This window comes from Bombina bombina, chromosome 1 (genome assembly GCF_027579735.1).
Source record: "Bombina bombina isolate aBomBom1 chromosome 1, aBomBom1.pri, whole genome shotgun sequence".
Lineage (NCBI taxonomy): Eukaryota > Metazoa > Chordata > Amphibia > Anura > Bombinatoridae > Bombina > Bombina bombina.
This window is the reverse complement of record NC_069499.1, coordinates 544075309-544101712: the sequence shown is the minus strand read 5'-3', so window position 1 is coordinate 544101712 and position 26404 is coordinate 544075309. Positions and strand designations below refer to the sequence as shown.

Sequence of the window (26404 nt, the reverse complement as noted above, 5' to 3'; positions counted from 1 at the left end):
TCAACTGTCATTTAGTCATTTAATCATTTAATCGTTTAGTACCTCTTTGAGGCACAGTACGTTTTTGCTAAAAAGAATTATAACCAAGTTGCAAGTTTATTGCTAGTGTGTTAAACATGTCTGACTCAGAGGAAGATATCTGTGTCATTTGTTCCAATGCCAAGGTGGAGCCCAATAGAAATTTATGTACTAACTGTATTGATGCTACTTTAAATAAAAGTCAATCTGTACAATTTGAACAAATTTCACCAAACAGCGAGGGGAGAGTTATGCCGACTAACTCGCCTCACGCGGCAGTACCTGCATCTCCCGCCCGGGAGGTGCGTGATATTATGGCGCCTAGTACATCTGGGCGGCCATTACAGATAACATTACAAGATATGGCTACTGTTATGACTGAAGTTTTGTCTAAATTACCAGAACTAAGAGGCAAGCGTGATCACTCTGGGGTGAGAACAGAGTGCGCTGACAATACTAGGGCCATGTCTGATACTGCGTCACAGCTTGCAGAGCATGAGGACGGAGAGCTTCATTCTGTAGGTGACGGTTCTGATCCAAACAGATTGGATTCAGATATTTCAAATTTTAAATTTAAATTGGAGAACCTCCGTGTATTACTAGGGGAGGTCTTAGCAGCTCTCAATGATTGTAACACCGTTGCAATACCAGAGAAACTGTGTAGGTTGGATAAATACTTTGCGGTACCGGCGAGTACTGACGTTTTTCCTATACCTAAGAGACTAACTGAAATTGTTACTAAGGAGTGGGATAGACCCGGTGTGCCGTTCTCACCCCCTCCAATATTTAGAAAGATGTTTCCAATAGACACCACCACTCGGGACTTATGGCAAACGGTCCCTAAGGTGGAGGGAGCAGTTTCTACTTTAGCTAAGCGTACCACTATCCCGGTGGAGGATAGCTGTGCTTTTTCAGATCCAATGGATAAAAAATTAGAGGGTTACCTTAAGAAAATGTTTGTTCAACAAGGTTTTATATTGCAACCCCTTGCATGTATCGCGCCGATTACGGCTGCGGCAGCATTTTGGATTGAGTCTCTGGAAGAGAACCTTAGTTCATCTACGCTAGACGACATTACGGACAGGCTTAGAGTCCTTAAACTAGCTAATTCATTCATTTCGGAGGCCGTAGTACATTTAACCAAACTTACGGCTAAGAACTCAGGATTCGCCATACAGGCACGTAGGGCGCTGTGGCTAAAATCCTGGTCAGCTGATGTTACTTCTAAGTCCAAATTACTTAATATACCTTTCAAGGGGCAGTCTTTATTTGGGCCCGGTTTGAAAGAAATTATCGCTGACATTACAGGAGGTAAGGGCCACGCCCTACCTCAAGACAAAGCCAAAGCCAAGGCTAGACAGTCTAATTTTCGTCCCTTTCGGAATTTTAAAACAGGAGCAGCATCAACCTCCACTGCACCAAAACAGGAGGGAGCTGTTGCTCGTTACAGGCAAGGCTGGAAGCCTAACCAGTCCTGGAACAAGAGCAAGCAGGCCAGGAAACCTGCTGCTGCCCCAAAGACAGCATGAACCGAGAGCCCCCGATCCGGGACCGGATCTAGTGGGGGGCAGACTTTCTCTCTTCGCCCAGGCCTGGGCAAGAGATGTTCAGGATCCCTGGGCGCTAGAGATCATATCTCAGGGATACCTTCTAGACTTCAAATTATCTCCCCCAAGAGGGAGATTTCATCTGTCAAGGTTGTCAACAAACCAGATAAAGAAAGAAGCGTTTCTACGCTGTGTTCAAGATCTGTTATTAATGGGAGTGATCCATCCGGTTCCGCGGTCGGAACAAGGACAAGGGTTCTACTCAAACCTGTTTGTGGTTCCCAAAAAAGAGGGAACTTTCAGGCCAATCTTAGATTTAAAGATTCTAAACAAATTCCTAAGAGTTCCATCGTTCAAAATGGAAACTATTCGGACAATCTTACCCATGATCCAAAAGGGTCAGTACATGACCACAGTGGATTTAAAAGATGCTTACCTTCACATACCGATTCACAAAGATCATCACCGGTATCTAAGGTTTGCCTTCTTAGACAGGCACTACCAGTTTGTAGCTCTTCCATTCGGATTGGCTACGGCTCCAAGAATCTTCACAAAGGTTCTGGGTGCCCTTCTGGCGGTACTAAGACCGCGAGGGATTTCGGTAGCTCCGTACCTAGACGACATTCTAATACAAGCTTCAAGCTTTCAAACTGCCAAGTCTCATACAGAGTTAGTTCTGGCATTTCTAAGGTCGCATGGATGGAAAGTGAACGAAAAGAAGAGTTCTCTTTTTCCTCTCACAAGAGTTCCATTCTTGGGGACTCTTATAGATTCTGTAGAAATGAAGATTTACCTGACAGAAGACAGGTTAACAAAGCTTCAAAATGCATGCCGTGTCCTTCATTCCATTCAACACCCGTCAGTAGCTCAATGCATGGAGGTGATCGGCTTAATGGTAGCGGCAATGGACATAGTACCTTTTGCACGCCTACACCTCAGACCGCTGCAATTGTGCATGCTAAGTCAGTGGAATGGGGATTACTCAGATTTGTCCCCTACTCTGAATCTGAATCTAGAGACCAGAAATTCTCTTCTATGGTGGCTTTATCGGCCACACCTGTCCAGGGGGATGCCATTCAGCAGGCCAGACTGGACAATTGTAACAACAGACGCCAGCCTACTAGGTTGGGGCGCTGTCTGGAATTCTCTGAAGGCTCAGGGACTATGGAATCAGGAGGAGAGTCTCCTTCCAATAAACATCCTGGAATTGAGAGCAGTTCTCAATGCCCTTCTGGCTTGGCCCCAATTAACAACTCGGGGGTTCATCAGGTTTCAGTCGGACAACATCACGACTGTAGCTTACATCAACCATCAGGGAGGGACAAGAAGCTCCCTAGCAATGATGGAAGTATCAAAGATAATTCGCTGGGCAGAGTCTCACTCTTGCCACCTGTCAGCAATCCACATCCCGGGAGTGGAGAACTGGGAGGCGGATTTCTTGAGTCGCCAGACTTTTCATCCGGGGGAGTGGGAACTTCATCCGGAGGTCTTTGCCCAAATACTTCGACGTTGGGGCAAACCAGAGATAGATCTCATGGCGTCTCGCCAGAACGCCAAACTTCCTCTCTACGGGTCCAGATCCAGGGATCCGGGAGCGGTTCTGATAGATGCTTTGACAGCACCTTGGAACTTCGGGATGGCTTATGTGTTTCCACCCTTCCCGCTGCTTCCTCGATTGATTGCCAAAATCAAACAGGAGAGAGCATCAGTGATTCTAATAGCGCCTGCATGGCCACGCAGGACTTGGTATGCAGATCTAGTGGACATGTCATCCTGTCCGCCTTGGTCTCTACCTCTAAGACAGGACCTTCTGATACAGGGTCCATTCAAACATCAAAATCTAACTTCTCTGAAGCTGACTGCTTGGAAATTGAACGCTTGATTTTATCAAAACGTGGTTTTTCTGAGTCGGTTATTGATACCCTGATACAGGCTAGGAAGCCTGTTACCAGAAGGATTTACCATAAAATATGGCGTAAATACCTATACTGGTGCGAATCCAAAGGTTACTCCTGGAGTAAGGTTAGGATCGCTAGGATATTGTCCTTTCTACAAGAAGGTTTAGAAAAGGGTTTATCAGCTAGTTCATTAAAGGGACAGATTTCAGCTCTGTCCATCTTGTTACACAGGCGTCTGTCAGAAAATCCAGACGTCCAGGCCTTTTGTCAGGCTTTAGCTAGGATCAAGCCTGTGTTTAAAGCTGTTGCTCCGCCATGGAGTTTAAACTTAGTTCTTAACGTTTTACAGGGGGTTCCGTTTGAACCCCTTCATTCCATTGATATAAAATTGTTATCTTGGAAAGTTCTGTTTTTAATGGCTATTTCCTCGGCTCGAAGAGTCTCTGAGTTATCAGCCTTACATTGTGATTCTCCTTATCTGATTTTTCACTCAGACAAGGTAGTTCTGCGTACTAAACCTGGGTTCTTACCTAAGGTAGTCACTAACAGGAATATCAATCAAGAGATTGTTGTTCCATCCTTGTGTCCAAATCCTTCTTCAAAGAAGGAACGTCTTCTACACAATCTGGATGTAGTCCGTGCCCTCAAGTTCTACTTGCAGGCAACTAAAGATTTTCGCCAAACTTCTTCCCTGTTTGTCGTTTATTCTGGACAGAGGAGAGGTCAAAAAGCTTCTGCTACCTCTCTCTCTTTTTGGCTTCGTAGCATAATACGTTTAGCCTATGAGACTGCTGGACAGCAGCCTCCTGAAAGAATTACAGCTCACTCCACTAGAGCTGTGGCTTCCACTTGGGCCTTTAAGAATGAGGCCTCTGTTGAACAGATTTGCAAGGCTGCAACTTGGTCTTCGCTTCATACTTTTTCCAAATTTTACAAATTTGACACTTTTGCTTCTTCGGAGGCTATTTTTGGGAGAAAGGTTCTTCAGGCAGTGGTTCCTTCTGTATAATGAGCCTGCCTATCCCTCCCGTCATCCGTGTACTTTTGCTTTGGTATTGGTATCCCAGAAGTAATGATGACCCGTGGACTGATCACACATAACAGAAGAAAACATAATTTATGCTTACCTGATAAATTCCTTTCTTCTGTTGTGTGATCAGTCCACGGCCCGCCCTGTTTTAAGGCAGGTAAATATCTTTTAAATTATACTCCAGTCACCACTTCACCCTTGGTTACTCCTTTCTCGTTGATTCTTGGTCGAATGACTGGGACTGACGTAGAGGGGAGGAGCTATATGCAGCTCTGCTGGGTGAATCCTCTTGCATTTCCTGTTGGGGAGGAGTTATATCCCAGAAGTAATGATGACCCGTGGACTGATCACACAACAGAAGAAAGGAATTTATCAGGTAAGCATAAATTATGTTTTTTTTCCTTCAGATGGTTGTATCTTATTTAAGGAAAATTATTTTCAGGTACTTTTCTTAGACCTGTAATTTATTTGGCTGATGTTGCAATTGCTTCATCTTTCTGGTTGGATACTTTAAGATCAAGTATCGGATTATGATTTGTTTAGCATTGTTAAAAGGACAAAATCCACTACTCATTTGAAGTTTAGACTAAGTGCTATTGCATTGTCTTGTTATCTTGCATTTGTTGATTGTGCAAGTCCAGTGTGTTGACTGGTCCTTTAACTTGATTAACATGCTAATAATTTCATTTGTGTTGTCATTTTATTAAATATTTTCGCAAATGAGGTTTAATCTATGTCTTTAGCTATTTTAGCTAGAAGAACTTTATGATTTCAATCTTGGAATGCTAATTTGATTTTTAAAATCCATATTTCTTTTTTTCCAAGATAATCAATTATTTGGTTCATAATTGGATTCAATTCTTTAACTGTTACTCTGGGCTTCAAGATTGAGTTCTAAGACTAAAACTTTAAGCTTATATTAGTTTTCTGTTCTTACTAAGGAACGGAATCCTGAATCCTTCCCCAAGTAACATGTTTATAATTGGAAGTTTTTTTCTTCATTCAATTAAGCCTTTTTAAAGTTCAAAGTCAACTCCCCAAATTTGCATGTAGGTGCGGTTCTTATTCCAGCTTGACTGGTAAGGGGCAGGTTAAGACTTTTTTGAAATTTGTTTGGTTCTATTCGGTCCAAACTTCTTAGTCTTTGGGTACAGAATAGGATTCAGAGTAAAACCGTCTGTGAGAAGTCTTTTTTTTCTCTATCATATTCCAGCTATTCCAGTAAGACTAACACTTTCCTGAAGTGTTTTTCAGACCTATATGTTTTGGGTACTGGTGAAGTGCGGCTGGTCACCCGTTGGGGCTCAAGCGCTGCTCAGACCTGGAGTTTTCTGGGGTATTTATTCTAGTTTCATTTTAGGAACTGGGTTTTACGGTTTTATTCAAGACTATTCATTGTTCCAAAGATAGAAAATCTTTTTGAATTGTCATATAAGTGTACCATCTTTTAGAATGGTGTTTATATGGTCTATTCTGCCTTTTTGGTCAGTGATGGCATTATTTGTTTACAATAGATACAATAGATGCATATCTTCATTTTCTGTTTTTTTTTCAGATTATTTTTATTTTCTGAGATTCTCTTTTTTTGACAAGCATTATCAGTTTGTTGCTTTTCCTTCTGGTCTAGCGACAGCTCTAAGAATCTTTTCAAGGTTCTCAGTGTTCCTTATTTGGACGGTATCGTGGTACTGGCTCAGTCTTTTCGTTCTGCGGAATCTCATACGATTCAACTTTGTTGTTTCTTCAAGACATGGTTAGAGGATCTTTTTATCAAAAGCTCCTTGATTCCTCACACAAGGATCACCTTTTTTAGGTTTCCAGATAGATTGTTTCAATGTTTTTGTCTCTAACAGACAAGTGACAAGTTTATTGGGTTCTGTTTTTTCCGGAACCTTCAGTCTTTATTATTTCCTTCAAGTTGCTATATATGCATGGAAGTTTTTTGGTTTCATGGCTGCAGCATTGGATTCGATTCCCTTTGCTCATTTCATAGGAAACCTTTCCAGTTTTTTATGCTGAATAATGGTGCAGGGATTCTAGGATATCACTTTTTATATCTTTGAATCCTAATGTTTAACTATCTTTGATTCGGTGGTTAAGATCAGTGTTCCCTCTAAGGCCAGTTTTGTGTGCGACCCAGCAGTGAAACAGTTAATTAGGTAACCACACCCTGCAATTAGCAAACACTGCACAATGCCGATGGCAATGTATGGTTCTCCTGTTAACTGTTTCACTGCTGGGCTGCACACAAAACTATTCTTAGAGGGAACACTGGTTAAGATCACCATCATTTAGTTCTACTGGTCTCTTCGGTTCTTTCAACCTGGACCATGATCTCTACATATGCGAGTCTTTTAGGTTGGGAGGCTGTCTGAGGATCTCTGTCAGCACAAGGGGTTTGGAAATCTCAGGAGGCGAGATTACCATTTGATATTTTGGAACTCTGTGCATTCTCAGAGTTCTTCAGTTTGGTTTCTTTTTGAAGAAGAGACGTTTATTATTTTTTCAGACAGATAATGTCACAACTGTGGCGTATGTCAATCATCAGGGTGGGACTATCAGTCCTTAGGCTGTGACAGAAGTATCTCGGATATTTGCTTGGGATAAATCCAGCTCCTATCTAATTTCTATGGTCTTTTTCCCAGGTATAGACAATTGGGAAGCGGATTATCTCTGTTAATCAAGCTTTACATCCGGGAGAATGGTCTCTTTACCCAGATATGTTTTTCAATTTTTCAGATGTGAGGGCTTCCAGAAATAGATCTGATGGCATCTCATCTAAACAAGGAACTTCCCAGGGGCCTATTCAGGTCCGGGAATCCTCAGGCGGAAGTAGTGTATGCATTGACACTTCCTTGGAATTATCAATCTGCCTATATTTTTTCATCTCTGGTTCTTCTTTTAAAAGTGATTTTCAAAATCATCAGAGAGCAATCTTTGGTGTGGCTAGTGGCTCCAGCATGGCCACACAGGTTTTGGTATATGGTTCTTGTTCGGATGTCCAGTTGCCAATCTTGGTTACTTCCATTAAGGCCAGACCTTATATCTTAACATTCGTTTTTTTCATCAGGAATTCAAATTATTAATTTGATGGTTTGAAAATTTAACGCTTAGTACTTAGTCATAGAAGTTTCTCTGACTCAGTAATTAATACTATGTTGCAGGCTCGTAAATCTGTGTCTAGTAGGATTTATTATCGAGTTTGGAAGATTTACATCTCATGATGCTCTTCTTATGAATTCTCTTGGCATTCTTTTAGAATTCCTAGGATTTTATAGTTTCTTCATAAGGTTTTGTCTGCATGTTCCTTGAAAGGACAAATCTCTGCTTTTTCTGTGCTGTTTCACAGTAAGAATTGCTAAATCTTTCTGATATTCATTGTTTTGTTCAGGCTTTGGTTCGTATCAAGCCTGTCATTAAGCCAATTTCTCCTCCTTGGAGTCTTAATTTGGTTCTGAAGGCTTTACAGGCTCTTCTGTTTGAGCAAATGGTATTGGCAGATGTTGTAAGCAGCGCTAATTTAAATAAGTAAAAACAAAACAGTCTTACTGCTCTGTTGCCTCCTGGTTATCTGGAGGGAAAGACACATACAAGTGTAGGCGCATAAAATGAATTCCAAGTGTTGTTTCATACGCTCCCAAACAGTCCAACTGCCGCCTCTCTCTGTCCCTGTGTGTTTCTCCCCACACCGGAAGTAGAAAAGTAGTCAGTCGATCTGAGTAGAAGAGAGTAGCGCAAAAGGACACGATTCAAGGCAGTTTTATTAACAGATAAAACAGTACAATACAAGTACTACTTACAAACAGTAAGTGCAATCAGACATTTCACAAATTATGTTGTGAACATATGGGGTCTCAGTCCGCCAATCCAGATCACCACAGCTAGCCGATAGTTCTGACAGGGGATGTTCTCCTCCCGAATTCAGTCTACAGCAGCAGGGCACCTTCTCTGACAGCAGACTTGACCAGTATAGCTCAACGCGTTTCCCCCGGAGTACGCCCGGGCTTTTTCAAGAGCAGAATCTTCTGTTTGAGCATATGCTTTCTTTGGACATTAATTACTTTCATGGAAAGTATTGTTCTTTTTAGACATCTCTTCAGCTAGAATAGTTTTTAAATTATCTGTTCTTTCTTGTGAAATCTCCTTTTTCTGATTTTTCATCAGGATAAGGTGGTTTTTACTGTCCTCGTTTCAATTTTTACTTAAAGTTGTGAATTCTAACAACATTAGTAGAGGAATTATTGTCCCTTCCTTGTGTCCTAATCCTGAGAATTCTTTGGTAAGATTCTTACATTCTTTGGATGTGGTAAGAGTTTTGAAATATTATGTTGAAGCTATTCAGATTTCAGACAGACTTCTAGTCTATTTGTTATCTTTTCTGGTTTTAGGAAAGGTCAGAAGGCTTCTATCATTTCTTTGGCATCTTGGTTAAAGCTTTTGATTCATCATGCTTATTTGGAGTCGGGTTAATCCCCGCCTCAGTAGATTACGGCTCATTCTTCTAGGTCAGTTTCTACTTCCTGGACTTTTAAGAATGAAGCTTCTGTTGATCAGATTTGCAAAGCAATGACTTGGTCTTCTTTGCATACTTTTACTAAATTCTACCATTTTGATGTTTTCTCTTCTTCAGAAGCAGTTTTTGGTAGAATAGTACTTCAGGCAGCTGTTTCAGTTTGATTCTTCTGCTTATAATTTCAGTTTTTTTCATTATAAAATTGAAACTTTTGATTTGGGTAGTGGATTAATTTTTCAGCGGAATTGGCTGTCTTTATTTTATCTTTCCCTCTCTAGTGACTCTTGCGTGGAAGTTCCACATCTTGGGTATCTGCTATCCCATACGTCACTAGCTCATGGACTCTTGCTAATTACATGAAAGAAAACATAATTTATGTAAGAACTTAACTGATAAATTCATTTCTTTCATATTAGCAAGAGTCCATGAGGCCCACCCTTTTTGTGGTGGTTATGATTTTTTTGTATAAAGCACAATTATTCAAATTCCTTATTTTTGATGCTTTTGCTCCTTTCTTATCACCCCACTTCTTGGCTATTCGTTAAACTGAATTGTGGGTGTGGTGAGGGGTGTATTTATAGGCATTTTGAGGTTTGGGAAACTTTGCCCCTCCTGGTAGGAATGTATATCCCATGCGTCACTAGCTCATGGACTCTTGCTAATATGAAAGAAATGAATTTATCAGTTAAGTTCTTACATAAATTATGTTATATATATAGAGAGAGAGAGAGCAATATAGATATGCACTCTCTGGATTTAAAACACAGCACTCTTTATTATGTTGTGACGTTTCGGGGCATTGTTTTAAATCCAGAGAGTGCACATCTATATTGCTCTATTTGATTGTTTATACACCCTGGTCTTGGGACTTTGGCGAGTGGGAGTGCGCTATCCTCTGCCTATATATATATATATATATATATATATATATATATATATATATATATATATATATATATATATATATATATATATATATATATATGATCAAGAAAGAGTAATGCAAACTGTACAGCTCTAAAGCTGCTAAAAGGTGTATACTGGATATAAGATAAGTGTTATTCTTATTCTAATTCCGGAGTATATGTGTAGAATTCTCACAACACTAGATTCTTTAAAAAAAGAGTACATCAATCAAAACAAATCTATCGGTGCATTCTAAAATAAATCAGTGCATTCTAAAAAAATAAATAATAATTCATAAATAAAATACAATAAAATGCAATTAAATTTTGCAACATAAAAGTAATAGAATTATACAAACATTATCAGCAGAGACATGGGTAACTTGTATATAAAAAAATGTATATGAAACAAAGTATGAATATAGAATAAAATTTCAAGTCCAATGAAAATATAATAGGCACAAATCCTATTTCTTAGTCCAACCAACGGTGCAGTATAAGGTTCTTAGTGACTTAGTAATATCCTAAACGGGCTGTTAGTTCTACTTACATCTCGGTCCCTCAATCTTATGAGGTAAGTGTGTCACCCGTCAGATTCGTAGCCGTTCGAGGATTGCACCTGTTCACCAAATCTGGGCTCTCAGTCTGAACACAGACACTGGATTATCCTTGGGAGGATTTTAAAACGGGTCTCCTTTCACTCGTCCGTTTATACAGGGCATGCAGGAAAACATAAAAAAGACATAGCATAACCCCGTTTGGGGAAAAAAGCACTTTTATTTTAGAGCAGAGTGCTACTTACACACTACAACCTCAATCACTATGAGGTATCACACGAGCAGGAAATATACAGAAATGTGATCACTATAAAAGTGTACACTTTGCTCCATAAAAACACAGCGTCCTTAGTATAAAGAACCTCTATCGATTGGAAGACCAATTTGTAAACTTTAAACTTAGAACTTTAAAAAAAACAAAAAGTGTTTTTGGTTTGTTTAAAGATTACAAATTGGTCTTCTTTCAGTGACCCAGTAATGAAAGACGTACCATGGAGAAAGCAGGCAGGGAAGAAGTACAGTCCCCTTGCTGAAACTACCACTGAGAGCCCAAAAATGTAGAAATAATTTGCCAATCGCCGCACGCACTGCACGTTGGACCCAGCAATCTGTCACTCATCTAGCCTGCTTCTGTGTTCCTGTATACAGTGCTGCTACCAGCACTGAGCTAATGCACTTTTAAGCTGTCAGGCATTTTTCTCTCTCTGCTTCTGCTCACAGCCCTGCATTAAACACATCAGAAAGGACTGTGAGCACACTGAGCAGAACAGAGAGGAAATACCTGAGACTGCAGTTAGATCAATCAAGTGACTGAGATGGTGCTGTTAGTGCAACACAACCGTCCCTGATGGATTGGAGCCTTGCATGCATCTAAAAATGCCCCTGGCAATATCATCCCTCCGTTGCTGCGCGGCCTGATATTCTGCCTGCGCTACACCAGAAGGGTGGCCGCGCACCTGAGAGGGAACATTGATCGTGAGACCATTTCAAATATGATATAAAAAAAACGCCCCTTCCTCAATAACACTGTTTCCATTCACATTATAGTCAGTAACATAGTAACACAAAAAAGTTATGAAACCCAGTAATTTGTGAGGAGTAGGTATGCAAATAAATATATTTTAATATTAACATAGTGCAAGTGCCTGATTTCTCGTTGATGAAGATTTGAAGATTTCCAACAAAGCACTTTTATCCTTTTTTTTTTCTTTTCTTGTTTTATGAGTTTGGGGCAGGGAGCTCATCAGATCAGCTATCCTTTTTTCTGTTGTTCTTCTCATATCATATATACATTTTCAAACTATCGTTAGATACACTTTATATCAATGCAATGAAATAGTGTCTCGTGGCTAATGAGTCATATTGCCCATCAAGCTTTGGCATCATTGCTTCACAAAAGGAAAAGGCCACCCTTTCATCTAACGCCTTGTAAAAATGCCAACGTAAAGCCTACTTATAATTTGTGGGAAATATATTAGAATTAATTAATTATTAGTATTCTTTTGTGAGTTACTAAAGTGTATTACTATTGGACACACTATACCCAAAATTAGAATTAATTTAATAAGTGAATTATAATAAGTTTCTTTTAGAACATCTTTACTTGTGTACCTGTTTCTAACATGCTTTACCATACTGTCGTCTGCATGCTTCAGTCCTTCTCAAGTGGATAAGGAAATTCAGTGTTAATTAGCAAGGTTCAGCACAAAGATCTGAACCTTTACACAAATCATGCCTTTCCAACCAATAAGATTTATATAAAGTCTATCATTGCAAAATCTTATTATATTAGTTATAGGTAATTAATTAAATGTGATTTGATTCCACTTTTATGCCATATTACATTGTGTTTTTGTCTTGCCAAAAAACAGACCCAGTTATAAATTATAAGGACCTACTGGCAGTTGTGCATTTGTCCCACAGAGCAGACATTACAGTTAGAACTGCCATCTGCAGGAAGGTGAGTTTCAATTATTTTTTTTCCATTTTAATATGAATTTTACGTTAGTTATTTCATAATTACAGTTAAATATGTATTATTTAATATTCAAAAAGGGCATATTTTAAACTTTATTAGTTTGTATTAACTAAACAGTAAGCTAAACAACATTCTTTTAACCAAATTAATTTAAAGGGCCTAAAACCCAATTTGTTTGTTCATGATTCAGAAAGAACATGCAGTTTTAAAAATAATTTTCTTTTATGATCAAAATTGCTTCATTCCCTTGGTATCATTTGCTGAAGGCACAGCACTGCACTACTGGGAATTAGCAGAACACAATTAGCAGAACACATCTGGTGAACCAAAAACAATGGGCATATATGTGCAGCCACCAATCAGCAGCTAGTGTATTGTTGTGTATTGTTGCTCTAGGGCTACCCCGGCATGCTTTCCAACAAAGGATACTTATTAGATAATAGAAGTAAATTGAAAAGTTGTTTCAAATTGTATGCTCTATCTGAATAAAGAACAATTTTAGATTTTATGTTCCTTTAAGAGAATGGCATTATAGCAATATTCAAACACAAACAAGAGGAACGCAATCAGTTACTACACACAAGATTGATTATTGATCAATAAATATTGTTAAACCACCACGATACTTCATGTTAATTACAACATAGAGCCTCACGGATCACTAAGGTAGCCCAATTTATTTTGCCTGTGAAGCGAAGCTACCCTCTGGTGGAGGTGTTGCTGAGTGGTCATTATGTATGTATGCACTTGATTGATATTGTTTTTATTAAATACTCTATGTAATATTGGGAGCTTTTGGAGCCTTTATATTAACAAGCATAGATCCTCAAGGATCACTATGGTGGCGAATTTTCACCTAGGCTGGTAACTGATTGAGTTCCTACCTTTTCTTTCTTGTTTGTGTTTGAATATGCTATCTTAAAGGGTCTGCACACTACTCCATTAAAAGGGTGTATATACCTATTGTAATTTCTTTGTGGTATCTAATGATTGAATAGTATATCTCCCTTAAACACTTAAATGCATTATAGCAATCCTCTTCTGTAAAATGTTTTTTTAATTCAAACTCACATTTTTGTAATTGGTACCTTTTGTCTTTTTAAACAGGATTTCTATTGGAAATCACTGCATCATGATCAGGATTTATTTTTAATTTTAATTAGCATATTTTTTACTTGACCTGTAGATTTGCAGGGATGTGGTATGTAAGTGGTTTTGTAATTGTAATTTCAGCTTGTTGTTTCTTTTCCAGATCCTACAACTTTTACAGGTCAAACCTGATGCGGCACATCAGATTACCCAACAAACAGGCTGGCAGGAGACCTTGGCGAGGTACTTCTTGAAAGAAAGCTCAGCATCCAAGAACAGTTTTAGGGAGCATTATGAAGAAAATGTTAAGGAAGAAGACAAGAGTTCAATAAATGAAGAGCAAAGGAGGAACTTATCAGAGTGGCCAGCCGATGGAAAACCTGATTTAATCGCAGCAGATAATGCTAGCACCAGTTGGTGTGCAGAGGAAAGCACATCCTTGAACTCAAGTATTCAGTCCACATGCACGTTACTAGATGAAGATGAGGGTTCCTTTAGTTTAGCTCAGCTAAGAGTAGAGGACCCAGATGAGGTGTGCCCCAGGGACCATTCACATCTAACTTTGGATCTGGCACCTTTTGAATTAGGTGATAATGGGAATCATACATCTGGTAGCCCGAACAGTACGCCATCACCTGTAGAGGTTTCAAAGTCTTTTGCAATGAATCAGTCAGATAAGGAATCAATCAGCTCAAATGACTTAGTCTTCAGGGATGACCTCTCACTCAGTATCAGCTTGGAAAACAGAGAGGTAAGGGACCCTTTATGTAAGAACTTACCAGGTTTTGTAAATGTTAGGGTACAGCATTGAATGATAGTATGATATTACTATGGTTTATATATATATATATATATATATATATATATACATACACACTTTAGTTGTTGAAGGATATCCCATATAATACAAGTTTAAATGAGTAGTAAATTGATAAAGATAATACAATTCTAAGATTGGAATTTGATGATGTAATGTTCCTGCATGGGTAGAAACTTGTTTAGAAAAAAGATTGGGAAATGTATTGTCCATTTTTTTTCTTAGCCAGCCTAATTTTTATTTCATTGTGCTAGCATCTGACTATTATTCATTAGACATGTCCATATTCCGTTACAAAAAATGGAAAGAGTTGCGCTTAACAAAACCCTCTTGCTCTATTACAAGGCCCGCTCACACTTTCATGCTACAGAAAGCATACAAGAGAGTAGTAATAAAGCGCTGGGAAGCAATGGGGGGGACAAATGGATTATTTCAAATAATATCTATCACAGATAATATCTATTCGATATGGATAATTCCAAATAATGTCTATCACTGATAGTATCCTGGTTAAAATATAAGTATTTTAAAAAGGTACATCCACCTGATAGGTATTTTTAAAATACAACATAAGCATAAACATAAGCCTAAAATTTCATTAAAAGCATATATATATATATATATATATATATATATATATATATATATATATATATATATATATACGTGACCAGTCACTGAAAATAAGACAAAAAGTCCACTTATATCTGGTTTAGACAGTGAAAAGTCAATACATAAGTCCAGACACATGGCATTTAATAAATAAGAACTACGAATGGACAATTCCACTGAGGAATAGGTTTAAACCACTAGGCAATATGATGGAGGCAGGAAAAGAGGAAAATCCAAGCCAGACAGAAAACCCTAGGCCAAGCATTTCAGGGGATTTTTTAGAGGAGGGCATTCAATTAGATCAGAGGAGACCACCAAGGATAAGAAAAATAGGGCCAGAGGAACAAGAGGAATAGGCAAACAAATGCAAGAGCAGAAAAATATGGAACTAGACGAGTGGTATATTCAATTATAGTAAAAGAATTTTAACACCAGAAGAATTAAAAGTACTCAAATTAGGATTATCTTTTGCCCCCATTGCTAAAATTAACAAATTTGAGACACATATACATGACATCCAATTTGTGAGGAAATAAATATTGAAAATACACGTTATGAAACATCCAGCAGATAAAAAAGAATTCAACTACATATATCCAAAATTTCACAAGATGGACATTTTTTACTTTCTACCCAAAGTACATAAAAACATTCAAAATCCCCCAGGAAGACCCATTATTTCGGGGATAAATTCAGTGAGTTCGAATCTGTCAGAAAAGATAGACTTACAGTTACAGAAATATGTGCAAACGTTACCCTCTTATTTGAAGGACTCAACAGAAGTAATTAAAATATTAGAAGGAATTGAATGGAATGATAACTTTTGCTCACTTTATATAAGTATAGAACACCATAAGGGAATAGAAGCGGTTAAGTGGTTCCTTACAGGTGAAACTTCATTACAGAAAAAACAGAATGATTTTATTTTGGATAGCATCAAATTCATTCTAACAAATAATGTTTCCTCTTTCAATGGCTTATTATATTAACAGACTAGAGGTACAGCAATGGGTACGAGGTTTGCGCCCAGCTATGCAAATCTATGGGAGTCAGAATTCATCCAGAAACATGGCTCAAGCGCAAACCTCATACTTTTTAAGAGATACATCGATGATATTATTCTGGTTTGGAAGGGAGGAGAGGATAGTCTTATCAACTTTTTTGAAGATATGAATCAAATTGAGATGGGTTTGAAATTCACTTATACTTTAAGTAAAGATAGCATCACCTTCCTAGATTTAGGAATACCAAAAACCACTTCAAGAAGGTAGATGCAAATAATTATGTGCACACAAATAGTTGTCATTTAAACCGCTGGATTGCAAATATACTCAAGGGACAATGCTTATGGATTAGGAGAAATTGCTCTAAATTAACAGATTATAATACAAAAATAAAAATAATGGAAGAGCTTTTTTTAGAAAGAGGGTATGATTCAGACAAATTGGAATCCACAATTGTAGAAGTCAGATGTACAAATAGAAAATAAATCCTGATTCGAGAAAAATCAAAATTAATGACCCAATACCATAACATGGTAAAGGTCCCTTTTATAACTAATTTTAATTGTCATCACAGAGAATTAGAGAAAGTTTTACATAAACATTGGCACCTAATTAGATCTAATCCCATTTTGGGAAATACCATTACAAAAAAACCACAGTAATGTACAGGAAGGCAAAAAACATGAAAAAACTGCTAGCCCCAAGTGAATTTAAAAATAACAAAGATAAATCACTTAAAGATTTAGATTTGTATGGGAATAAACGGAGTGTTTCTTTCATGTAATTAGCAAGAGTCCATGAGCTAGTGACGTATGGGATATACATTCCTACCAGGAGGGGCAAAGTTTCCCAAACCTTAAAATGCCTATAAATACACCCCTCACCACACCCACAATTCAGTTTTACAAACTTTGCCTCCCGTGGAGGTGGTGAAGTAAGTTTGTGCTAGATTTCTGCGTTGATATGCGCTTCGCAGCAGGCTGAAGCCCGGTTTTCCTCTCAGAGTGCAGTGAATGTCAGAGGGATGTGAAGAGAGTATTGCCTATTTGAATTCAATGGTCTTCCTCTAGGGGATCTTTTTCATAGGTTCTCTGTTATCGGTCGTAGAGATTTCTTCTCCTACCTCCCTTTTCAGATCGACGATATAATTATATACCATTACCTCTACTGATTCTCGTTTCAGTACTGGTTTGGCTATCTACTATATGTAGATGAGTGTCCTGGGGTAAGTAAATCTTATTTTTTTGTGACACTCTAAGCTATGGTTGGGCACTTTATATGTAAAGTTCTAAATATATGTCTATAAACTTATATTTGCCTTGATTCAGGATAATCAGTATTCCTTTAAAATTCAGACTGTCAGTTTCATTATTTGGGATAATGCATTTCAAATTATTTTTTCTTTACCTTGAAAATTTTCAATTGACCATTTTTTCCTGCGTGCTGTTAGGCTCGCGGGGGCAGAAAATGTTTCTTTTTATTGCGTCATTTTTGGCGCTGAGTTTTTTGGCGCAAAAATTTGTCATTTCCGACGCCGTAGTTGATACCGGAAGTTGTATTCTGTTAATGTAATTTTTTGACGCATGCGTATTCAGACATTTTTGTGCGCCAAAAAATGTGGGCGTCGGTTTCGGCGTCAGAGGATGTGGCGTCATATTTGGCGCCAAATATATGGGCGTTGTATTTGGCGCCAATAATGTGGGTGTCTTATTTGGCGCCAAAAAATGTGGGCATCTTTTTTGTTCCACTTTTTTCCTCACATTATTTAAACCTCACTTTTTTATTGCTTCTGGTTTTTAGAAGCTTATTATTTTGCATTCTTTCCCATTCCTGAAACTGTCATTTAAGGAATTTGATAATTTTGCTTTAAATTTTGTTTTTTTCTATTACATATTGCAAGATTTCACTGTTCCTGTTTCAAAACGTACTAAGGGATTCCGTTGACTGAGTTCAGTCCTACCAAAGCTAAGTTAATTTATTTTCAATGTTATGAATGTTTATCTTTAGCTATGGTTTGTTATAAGTTTCATGTTAAACTTTTATATGCAGAATCCATTAGTATTTATGCTTTATATATTGCTATTCTTTTTACATCTTATGTACAAGAAATACTTAGAAGATTTATAAGAATATTTTTTTTATTCTATTTTAAAGGCTTTGTCTGACTTCGTGCCTTCTAATAAAAATTTTAGGTCTTTTTCAAACTTCTTTTTTAATTATTGAAGTTTCAAATGACCAACAACATACTAATTTATCCTTCTCTGATGATGTTTTTTTCTCATTCAGAATTTTCTTCATCAGATATTGACACTAACAAATCTACTTTTTTATTTTTTTATTAAAGTACATTTGTTCTTTGTTGAAAAGGTGTTGATTATTTTTGATATTAAGGTAACTAGTTCTTTTTCAAGACTAGCTAACATTTTATTTCTGCTTATTTATTCTTCTGTGTTTTCAGAGGTTTTTTTTCCAGTTCCTCATACTAGGGAATGGAATAGGCTGAGAATTTTCTTTTATTCCTTCTTCAAAGGTTTTAAACTATATTCTTTGCCGGCAATTAAATTCAATTTGAAGGGTTCTCCAATTTATTGGGGCTATCTCTACTCCTACTAATTATGCTATTATTTCTATAGCAAAATAGTATTTATTTTCCTTTAGATGGTTGTATCTTATTTATGGAAAATTATTTAGTTTCAGGTACTTTTATTGGACCTGTGATTTATTTGGATGATGTTGCAATTGCTTCATTTTTTCTGTTTACTTTAAGATCAAGTATCAGATTATGATTTATTTTAGCATTGTTAAAGGGACAAAATTTACTAGACTAGGTGCTGTTGCATTTGTCTTGTTGTTTTGCATTTATTGATTATGCAAGTCCAGTGTATTGACTGGTCCTTTAACTGGACTATCATGCTAATAATTTCATTTGTGTCTTCATTTTATTGAATATTTTCGCAAATGAGGTTTAATCTATGTCTTTAGCTGTTTTAGCTAGAAGAATTTTGTGATTTCTAAAAATCCATATTTCTTTTGTTCTAAGATAACCAATTGTTTGTTTTATAATTGGATCCAATTCTTAACTGTTACTCTGGGCTTCAAGATTGAGTTCTAAGACTAAAACTTTAAGCTTATATTAGTTTGGTTGTTCTTATTAAGGAACGAATTCCTGAATTCTTTCCCAAGTAACATGTTTTTAATTGGAAATTTTTCAGTTCAAAATCAGCTCCCTAAAATTGCGATGTACGTGCCGTATTCCAGCTCGGCTGGTAAGGGGCAGGTTAAGACTTTTTTGAAATTTATTTGGTTCTATTCGATCCATATTTCTTTGATTTGGGTACAGAATAAGTTCAGAATAAACCGTCGGTGAGAAGTCTTTTTTCTCTATTATATTCCAGCTATTCCATTAAGGCTAACACTTTCTTTAAGTGTGTTTCGGTCCTATATATTTGGGTACTGTTGAAGCATGGCTGATCACACGTGGGGTTCAAGCGCTGCTCAGATCTGGAATCTTCTGGGGTATTTCTTCCAGTTCCATTTTTAGGAACTGGGTTTTGGAGTTTTATTCAAACTATTCTGCCTTTTTTTGGTCAGTGATAGCATTATTTGTTTTCATTAGATACAATAAATGCATATTTTCATTTTTCTGTTTTCATTCAGATTATTTTCTGAAGATGCGGAATCTCATATGATTCACTTTGTTCTTCCAGGACATAGTGAGAGGATCTTTTTTTCAAAAGCTCTCGATTCCTCACACAAGGGTCACCTTTTTTTAGGTTTCCAGATAGTTTGTGTCACTGTCTTTGTCTCTATCAGACAAGGGACAATTTTATTGGGTTCCGTCTGTCGGTACCTTTAGTCTCTATTATTTCCTTCAGTTGCTATATATGCATAGAAGTTTTAGGTCTTATGGCCACAGCATTGGATTCAATTCCCTTTGCTCATTTTCAATAGAAAGAACCTTTCCAGTTTTTTATGCTGAATTATGGTGCAGGGATTCTAGGATTTCACATTTTAAATCTTCGAATCCTAATATTTATCTCTCTTGATTTGGTGGTTAAGATCACCATCATTTAGTTCTACAGGTCTCTTAGTTTCTTTCAACCTGGACCATGATCTCTACAGATGTGAGTCTTTTTGGTTGGGAGGCTGTCTGAGGATCTCTGTCAGCACAAGGGGTTTGGAAATCTCAGGAAGCGAGATTACCATTTGATATTTTAGAACTCCGTGCATTCTCAGAGTTTTTCAGTTAGTTTCTTTTTGAAGAAGAGACGTTTATTGTTTTTCAGACAATATCACAACTATGGTGTATGTCTATCATCAGGGTGGGACTATCAGTCCTTAGGCTGTGACAGAAGTGTCTCGGATATTAGCTTGGGCTAAATTCAGCTCCTATCTAAATTCTATGTTTTTTTTCCCAGGTATAGATATTTGGGAAACGGATTATCTCTGTTAATCAAGCTTTACATCCGGGAGAATGGTCTCTCATACCCAGATGTGTTTTTCAATTTTTCAGATGTGAGCATTTCTAGAAATAGATCTGTTGGCATCTCATCTGAATAAAGAACTTCCCAGGGGCCTATTCAGGTCCGGGGATCCTCAGGCGGAAGTAGTGTATGCATTGACATTTCTTTGGAATTATTTTTTTGCCTATTTCTTTCCGCCTCTAGTTCTTCCTCCAAAGTGATTTCCAAAATTCTTATGGAGTATTTGTTTGTTCTGCTGGTGGCTCCAGCATGGACTCTCAGGTTTTGGTATGCGGATCTCATTCGGATGGCCAGTTGCCAACCTTGGACACTTCCGTTTCAACCAGACCTTCTTTCTCAAGGCCCATTTTTTCCATCAGGATCTCAAATCATTAAATTTGAAGGGATGGAGATTGAACGCTTGATTTTTAGTCATAGAGGTTTCTCTGACTCATTGATTAATACTATGTTTCAGGCTCGTAAATCTGTCTCTAGAAAGATTTATTATTGAGTCTGGAAGACCTACTTTTCTTGGCATTCTTTTAAAATTAATAGAATTTTATTATTTTTTCAGGTTGGTTTGGATAAGGTTTTGTCTTCAGTTCTTTGATAGGACAAATCTCTACTCTTTCTGTTCTTTTTTCACAGAAAGATTGCTAATCATTCTGATATTCATTGTTTTGTACAGGCTTTGGTCCGTATCAAGCCTGTCATAATTCAATCTCTCCTCTTTGGAGTCTCAATTTGGTGCTGAGGGCGTTACAGGCTCCTCTGTTTGAAACTATGCATTCTCTGAACATTAAATTACTTTCTTGGAAAAGTATTGTTCCTTTTGGTTATTTCTTCTGCTAGAAGAGTTTTTGAGTTATCTGCTCTTTTTTGTGAATATCCTTTTCTGATTTTTTATCAGGATAAGGCAGTGTTACTTCCTGATATTCATCATTTTGTTCAGGTTTTGATTCGTATCAAACCTGTCATTAAGCCAATTTCTCCTCCTTGGAGTCTTAATTTGGTTTTGAAGGCTTTTCAGGCTCTTCTATTTGAGCATATGCTTGTTCTGGACATTAATTACTTTCATGGAAAGTATTGTTCTTTTTGGACATCTCTTCAGTTAGAACAGTTTTTGAATTATCTGTTCTTTCTTGTGAATCTATTTTTTCTGATTTTTTCATCAGGATAAGGTGTTTTTTGTTGTCCTCTTTTCAATTCTTACCTAAAGTTGTAAATTCTAACAACATTAGGGAGGAATTATTGTTTTCCTAAGACTTCTTTGATGAGATTCTTACTTTCTTTGGATATGGTAAGAGTTTTTTTCTATGTTGAAGCTATTCAGATTTCAGATAGACTTCTAGTCTATTTGTTATCTTTTCTGGTTTTAGGAAGGTCAAAAAGCTTCTGCCATTTATTTGGCATCTTGCTTAAACTTTTGATTCATCATGCTTATTTGGAGTCGGGTGGATTCCCGCCTCGGAGGATTACGGCTCACTCTACTAGGTAAGTTTCTACTTCCTGGGCTTTTTAAGAATGAAGCTTGTGTTGATCAGATTTGCAAAGCAATGACTTGGTCTTCTTTGCATACTTTTACTATGTTCTACCATTTTGATGTTTTCTCTTCTTTAGAAGCAGTTTTGGTAGAATGGTACTTCAGGCAGCTGTTAGTTTGATTCTTCTGCTTATAATTTCAGTTTTTTTCATTATAAAAATTGAAACTTTTTTGATTTGGGTAGTGGATTAATTTTTCAGCGGAATTGGCTGTCATTATTTTATCCCTCCCTCTCTAGGGACTCTTGCGTGGAAGTTCCACATCTTGGGTATCTGCTATCCCATACGTCACTAGCTCATGGACTCTTGCTAATTACATGAAAGAAAACATAATTTATGTAAGAACTTACCTGATAAATTCATTTCTTTCATATTAGCAAGAGTCCATGAGGCCCACCCTTTTTTGTGGTGGTTATGATTTTTTTGTATATAGCACAATTATTCCAATTCCTTATTTTTTGATGCTTTCGCTCCTTTCTTATCACCCCACTTCTTGGCTATTCGTTAAACTGAATTGTGGGTGTGGTGAGGGGTGTATTTATAGGCATTTTAAGGTTTGGGAAACTTTGCCCCTCCTGGTAGGAATGTATATCCCATACGTCACTAGCGCATGGACTCTTGCTAATATGAAAGAAATGAATTTATCAGGTAAGTTCTTACATAAATTATGTTTTTTCCCATGCTATAGCTGTAAGGCTTGTGCACATAGTGGAAGTATAACTTTTTTTTTAACATACAAATCGTATTAAATATCTTTATGATTATTGTTGCTAGTACGCAAACGTCATTTACATTTTGAATATACCAAAACGGAAGCATTGGAAGCCACCAATTAGAGAGGAGAGGAGTGTATTTAATAAGCCATGTGAACCATGATAAACTATCTTGAAAAAGCTGTGGAAACGGCAAAACGCGTTGATGGTAAATAAGGATTTGAAATATCTTCTAAGCCACTGATACGAGTGGATTATCCAAGCTCTAAACTATCTCTGCGCAGAGAAAAGTGACTATTTCTGGGATCGGATATCCCTATGTGAGGAAGAGTGCATCGTATTGGTACGTGTAAACACGAGGCGTGTCAGTAGCCAATCAGCATGAGTGTACCAACAGCAGCGCTACTTTCAATCTACGACAGCGAGTACACACACATACACAAGTCAGGATCCGTGGAAATGTGAGAGGGTCAAGCAAAGCTCATAGAGTGCATATAGGAAGCAGATGTCTGAGTGTGGAAACAACCCAGAATATTAAGCTAAGTAACAGCATATGTGAAGTGCGCACGTATCACCACAAACTTATGAACTTCCGAAACACAGTATTAAACCACAGTCTTTGTCATTGGATTACATGTTAGCAGGATAAAACGCATCCTATTCTTTCCATTTTTATACTGTCTAAACCAAATATAAGTGGACTTTTTGTCTTATTTTCAGTGACCGGTTATATATATATATATATATATATATATATATATATATATAAAATATATCGCTTCTATAGTATGGCCTAGCACTCACGGAATCCTAGCAGTACCGGGGTGCACATCAGAAACAATTTCAATAAGTCCAATAAGAGGAAGGCACTCATCGGATTTGACAAAGGGATCCTTTATTCCTTTAACATAGCGTAACGTTTCGGGGTGTTACCCCCCGTTTTCAAACACACAACCAGACTCAACACCATAACAGCTCCTTAAATACCCTTTTTCCCAATCACCCTGTGCAGGTGTGGCTCAGCTTGGGACACGCATCATCATGCTGCGCCCGTATCCTAGCAGCCACTAGTAAATAAACATATTTAACAACCGTGTATTAAAAACAGTATTACTGACAAAATTATCTGACACATAACTAGCATTGTCAATTATACGACCTGCTAAATCATCATATCATTTCCTATTGTATATTAGCAATACCTTATCAGGACTATAGCAAACTTAACTGAAATAATCCATGCTCATTAGACTATTACAAAATAATGCCTCAATATTCTGAAGCGTCATGACCTGTTATACCTACATTACAGCGCAATCTAACCGCTCATATTAAATCCAAACTGCCACTTGACCTTCTATAGAATACAGACATTATACATCATTATTGCCTCCAGCCTAGTCATCAACATAAACAGGCATTTAAATCTTACTTAAAGTGATAGACCGCCAATGCTACCACACAGCAACCAGCATAAAATAAACAAACTTAAAGCATAAAAAGAAGAAAAGAAAACAAAGAGAAAGGAAAAAAAGAAAGAAAAGCAAAAAATATAAAAAGGACAAAAAGAGAACAAAAGCAACAAAAATAAATATACACAAAAATGAATGAAAATGAGAGAAAATAAAATCACATAACAAACAAAACAAACAAAAAACTGCTGAGAGCTATAGTCATAGCAGAAAACTGGTATTATATATTCAAAGGAAACTATGCCACTCAAGTTTAGTATTCAATCCTTCGGGAGAAATAGTTTCCAACTCATAAGTCCATCTCGTCTCCCTTTGTAGAAGCAGCCTATTCCTATCCCCTCCTCTTTTCATCTCTGGTATGTGATCTATAATCGTATAGCGTAAATCCGACACATTATGCCTTTGCTCATAAAAGTGTCTGGCCGCTGGTTGATTCGACTCGCCATTCTTTATAGCCTGTCTTATGGCGCTCCTGTGGTTGGCCATCCTTGTCCTCAGGTTGTCACAGGTCTTACCAACATAGTTGTATACAGTTATTCCACATAGGCTGCACGGACAGTATAAGAGGTAGACAATATACGGAGTCGTGCATGTTACCCTGTGCTTAAGAAAATATTTCTTATTATATCTAGGGTGGTTGAAGTATTTGCCTGTAGACGTCCCATTACAGATAGTGCAGCCACTGCACTTATAACACCCTGGTTTCAATGGCTGCCTATTGAGCCAGTTTTTAGAATAGCAGTGTGTAGGGTCTGTCATCTGTAAACTGTCCTTAAGGGATTTCCCTTTCTTGTAACCTATACGTGGGGTTGCCATATTTTTAAAGGGGAGTGTCTCATCTCTTTGAAGAATATACCAATTCCTTCTCATAATACCGTTGAATTCATTTTTATCGACTGTATATGTGGTAGTAAAGGTTAGCCTTCTCTCTAGGTTCTTTTCTTCTTTCTTTCCATTATCATATGTACGAACCAATTCCATCTGCTCATTTAGAGCTTTTTTTTTGTAGCCGCGTTCAATGAAATTTTGTTGCATCTCTCTCAGTTGTACTTTAGCCTTATCTTCTCGTGTGTTTCTTTTTACGCGCATAAATTGCGACTTGGGGAGTGCTTTCTTGAGTGCCGGTGGATGGCAGCTTGAGGCATCAAGTAACAAGTTCCTGTCTGTGGGTTTTTTAAACAAAGTAGTTTGTAAAGTGTGGTTCTCTTTGAAAATCTTTAAATCCAAGAATTCAATGTCAGTTCCTTTTCTTGACTACCTCACGAGGCGAGAGAGGGAGGCACTGAAGAGTCTTACTAAAGATGAATCCATAGCCATAAGAAGAGCCGATAAGGGAGGTGCAGTTGTGATAATGGATTATGAGTTTTATCAGAAGGAGATACTCCAACAACTGAGTAAGATTGACATTTACCGGATATTGCCAGGTAACCCGACTATACTATACAATTCAAGAATCGGATCGATAGTCTACTGACTAAGGCATTTGATATGGGATGGATAGACAGGCAGACACTGGATTACCTGATAATGGATTACCCGAAAGTGCCAGTCTTCTATACACTACCTAAAGTCCATAAACATCTTACAGAACCACCAAGACGACCGATAGTGGCGGCTACAGATTCTCTCCTCCAACTGCTGGCGGTGTATGTGGTGCAACATATGGAAAGCTATCTAAGAGATTCAGGCGATGTTATTACACTACTTAGAGATATGGGATCAGTGGAGGATGGAGACCTGCTCGTAACTTTGGATGTTACGAGCTTGTATACAGTTATTCCACATGAAGAAGGAATTTAATCAATTTCGAGACATCTGTGCAATTACCCATATGTGGGACCACCAATAGAATTCATCATTAACCTCCTGGAATGTTGTCTTAAGATGAACTTCTTCTGTTTTGAGAAAACATACTATTTGCAGATCACAGGTACAGCAATGGGGTCGAATGTGGCCCCATCATATGCAAACCTTTTTATGGATGAATTTGAAAACGGCAACGAGCATATCTTTAAGGATCAGAATATGGTGGTATATAGAAAATATATCGATGACCTCCTCATTGTATGGAGGGGGGGCCCTAGGGCACTTCAGGAATGGTTTGAGGTTTTAAATCAAACTCATCAATTATTAAAATTTAAGATGAACTGGAGTGAGGATGCCATTGAATTCTTGGATTTAAAGATTTTCAAAGAGAACCACACTTTACAAACTACTTTGTAAGAAAGCACTCCCCAAGTCGCAAT

At 37.5% G+C, this 26404-nt stretch overlaps 1 protein-coding gene across 6 annotated transcripts in view; it reads left to right on the top strand.

Moving 5' to 3' along the window:
* Positions 1-26404, top strand: part of NBEAL1 (neurobeachin like 1) — a 759124-nt gene that overhangs the window by 416252 nt on the left and 316468 nt on the right. For all 6 annotated transcript variants that reach the window (XM_053698681.1, XM_053698678.1, XM_053698680.1 and 3 more), the window contains 2 exons: positions 12340-12428; positions 13699-14286. In XM_053698681.1, coding sequence (XP_053554656.1) covers positions 12340-12428; positions 13699-14286 — 677 coding nt within the window. The remainder of the gene's footprint in view (positions 1-12339; positions 12429-13698; positions 14287-26404) is intronic.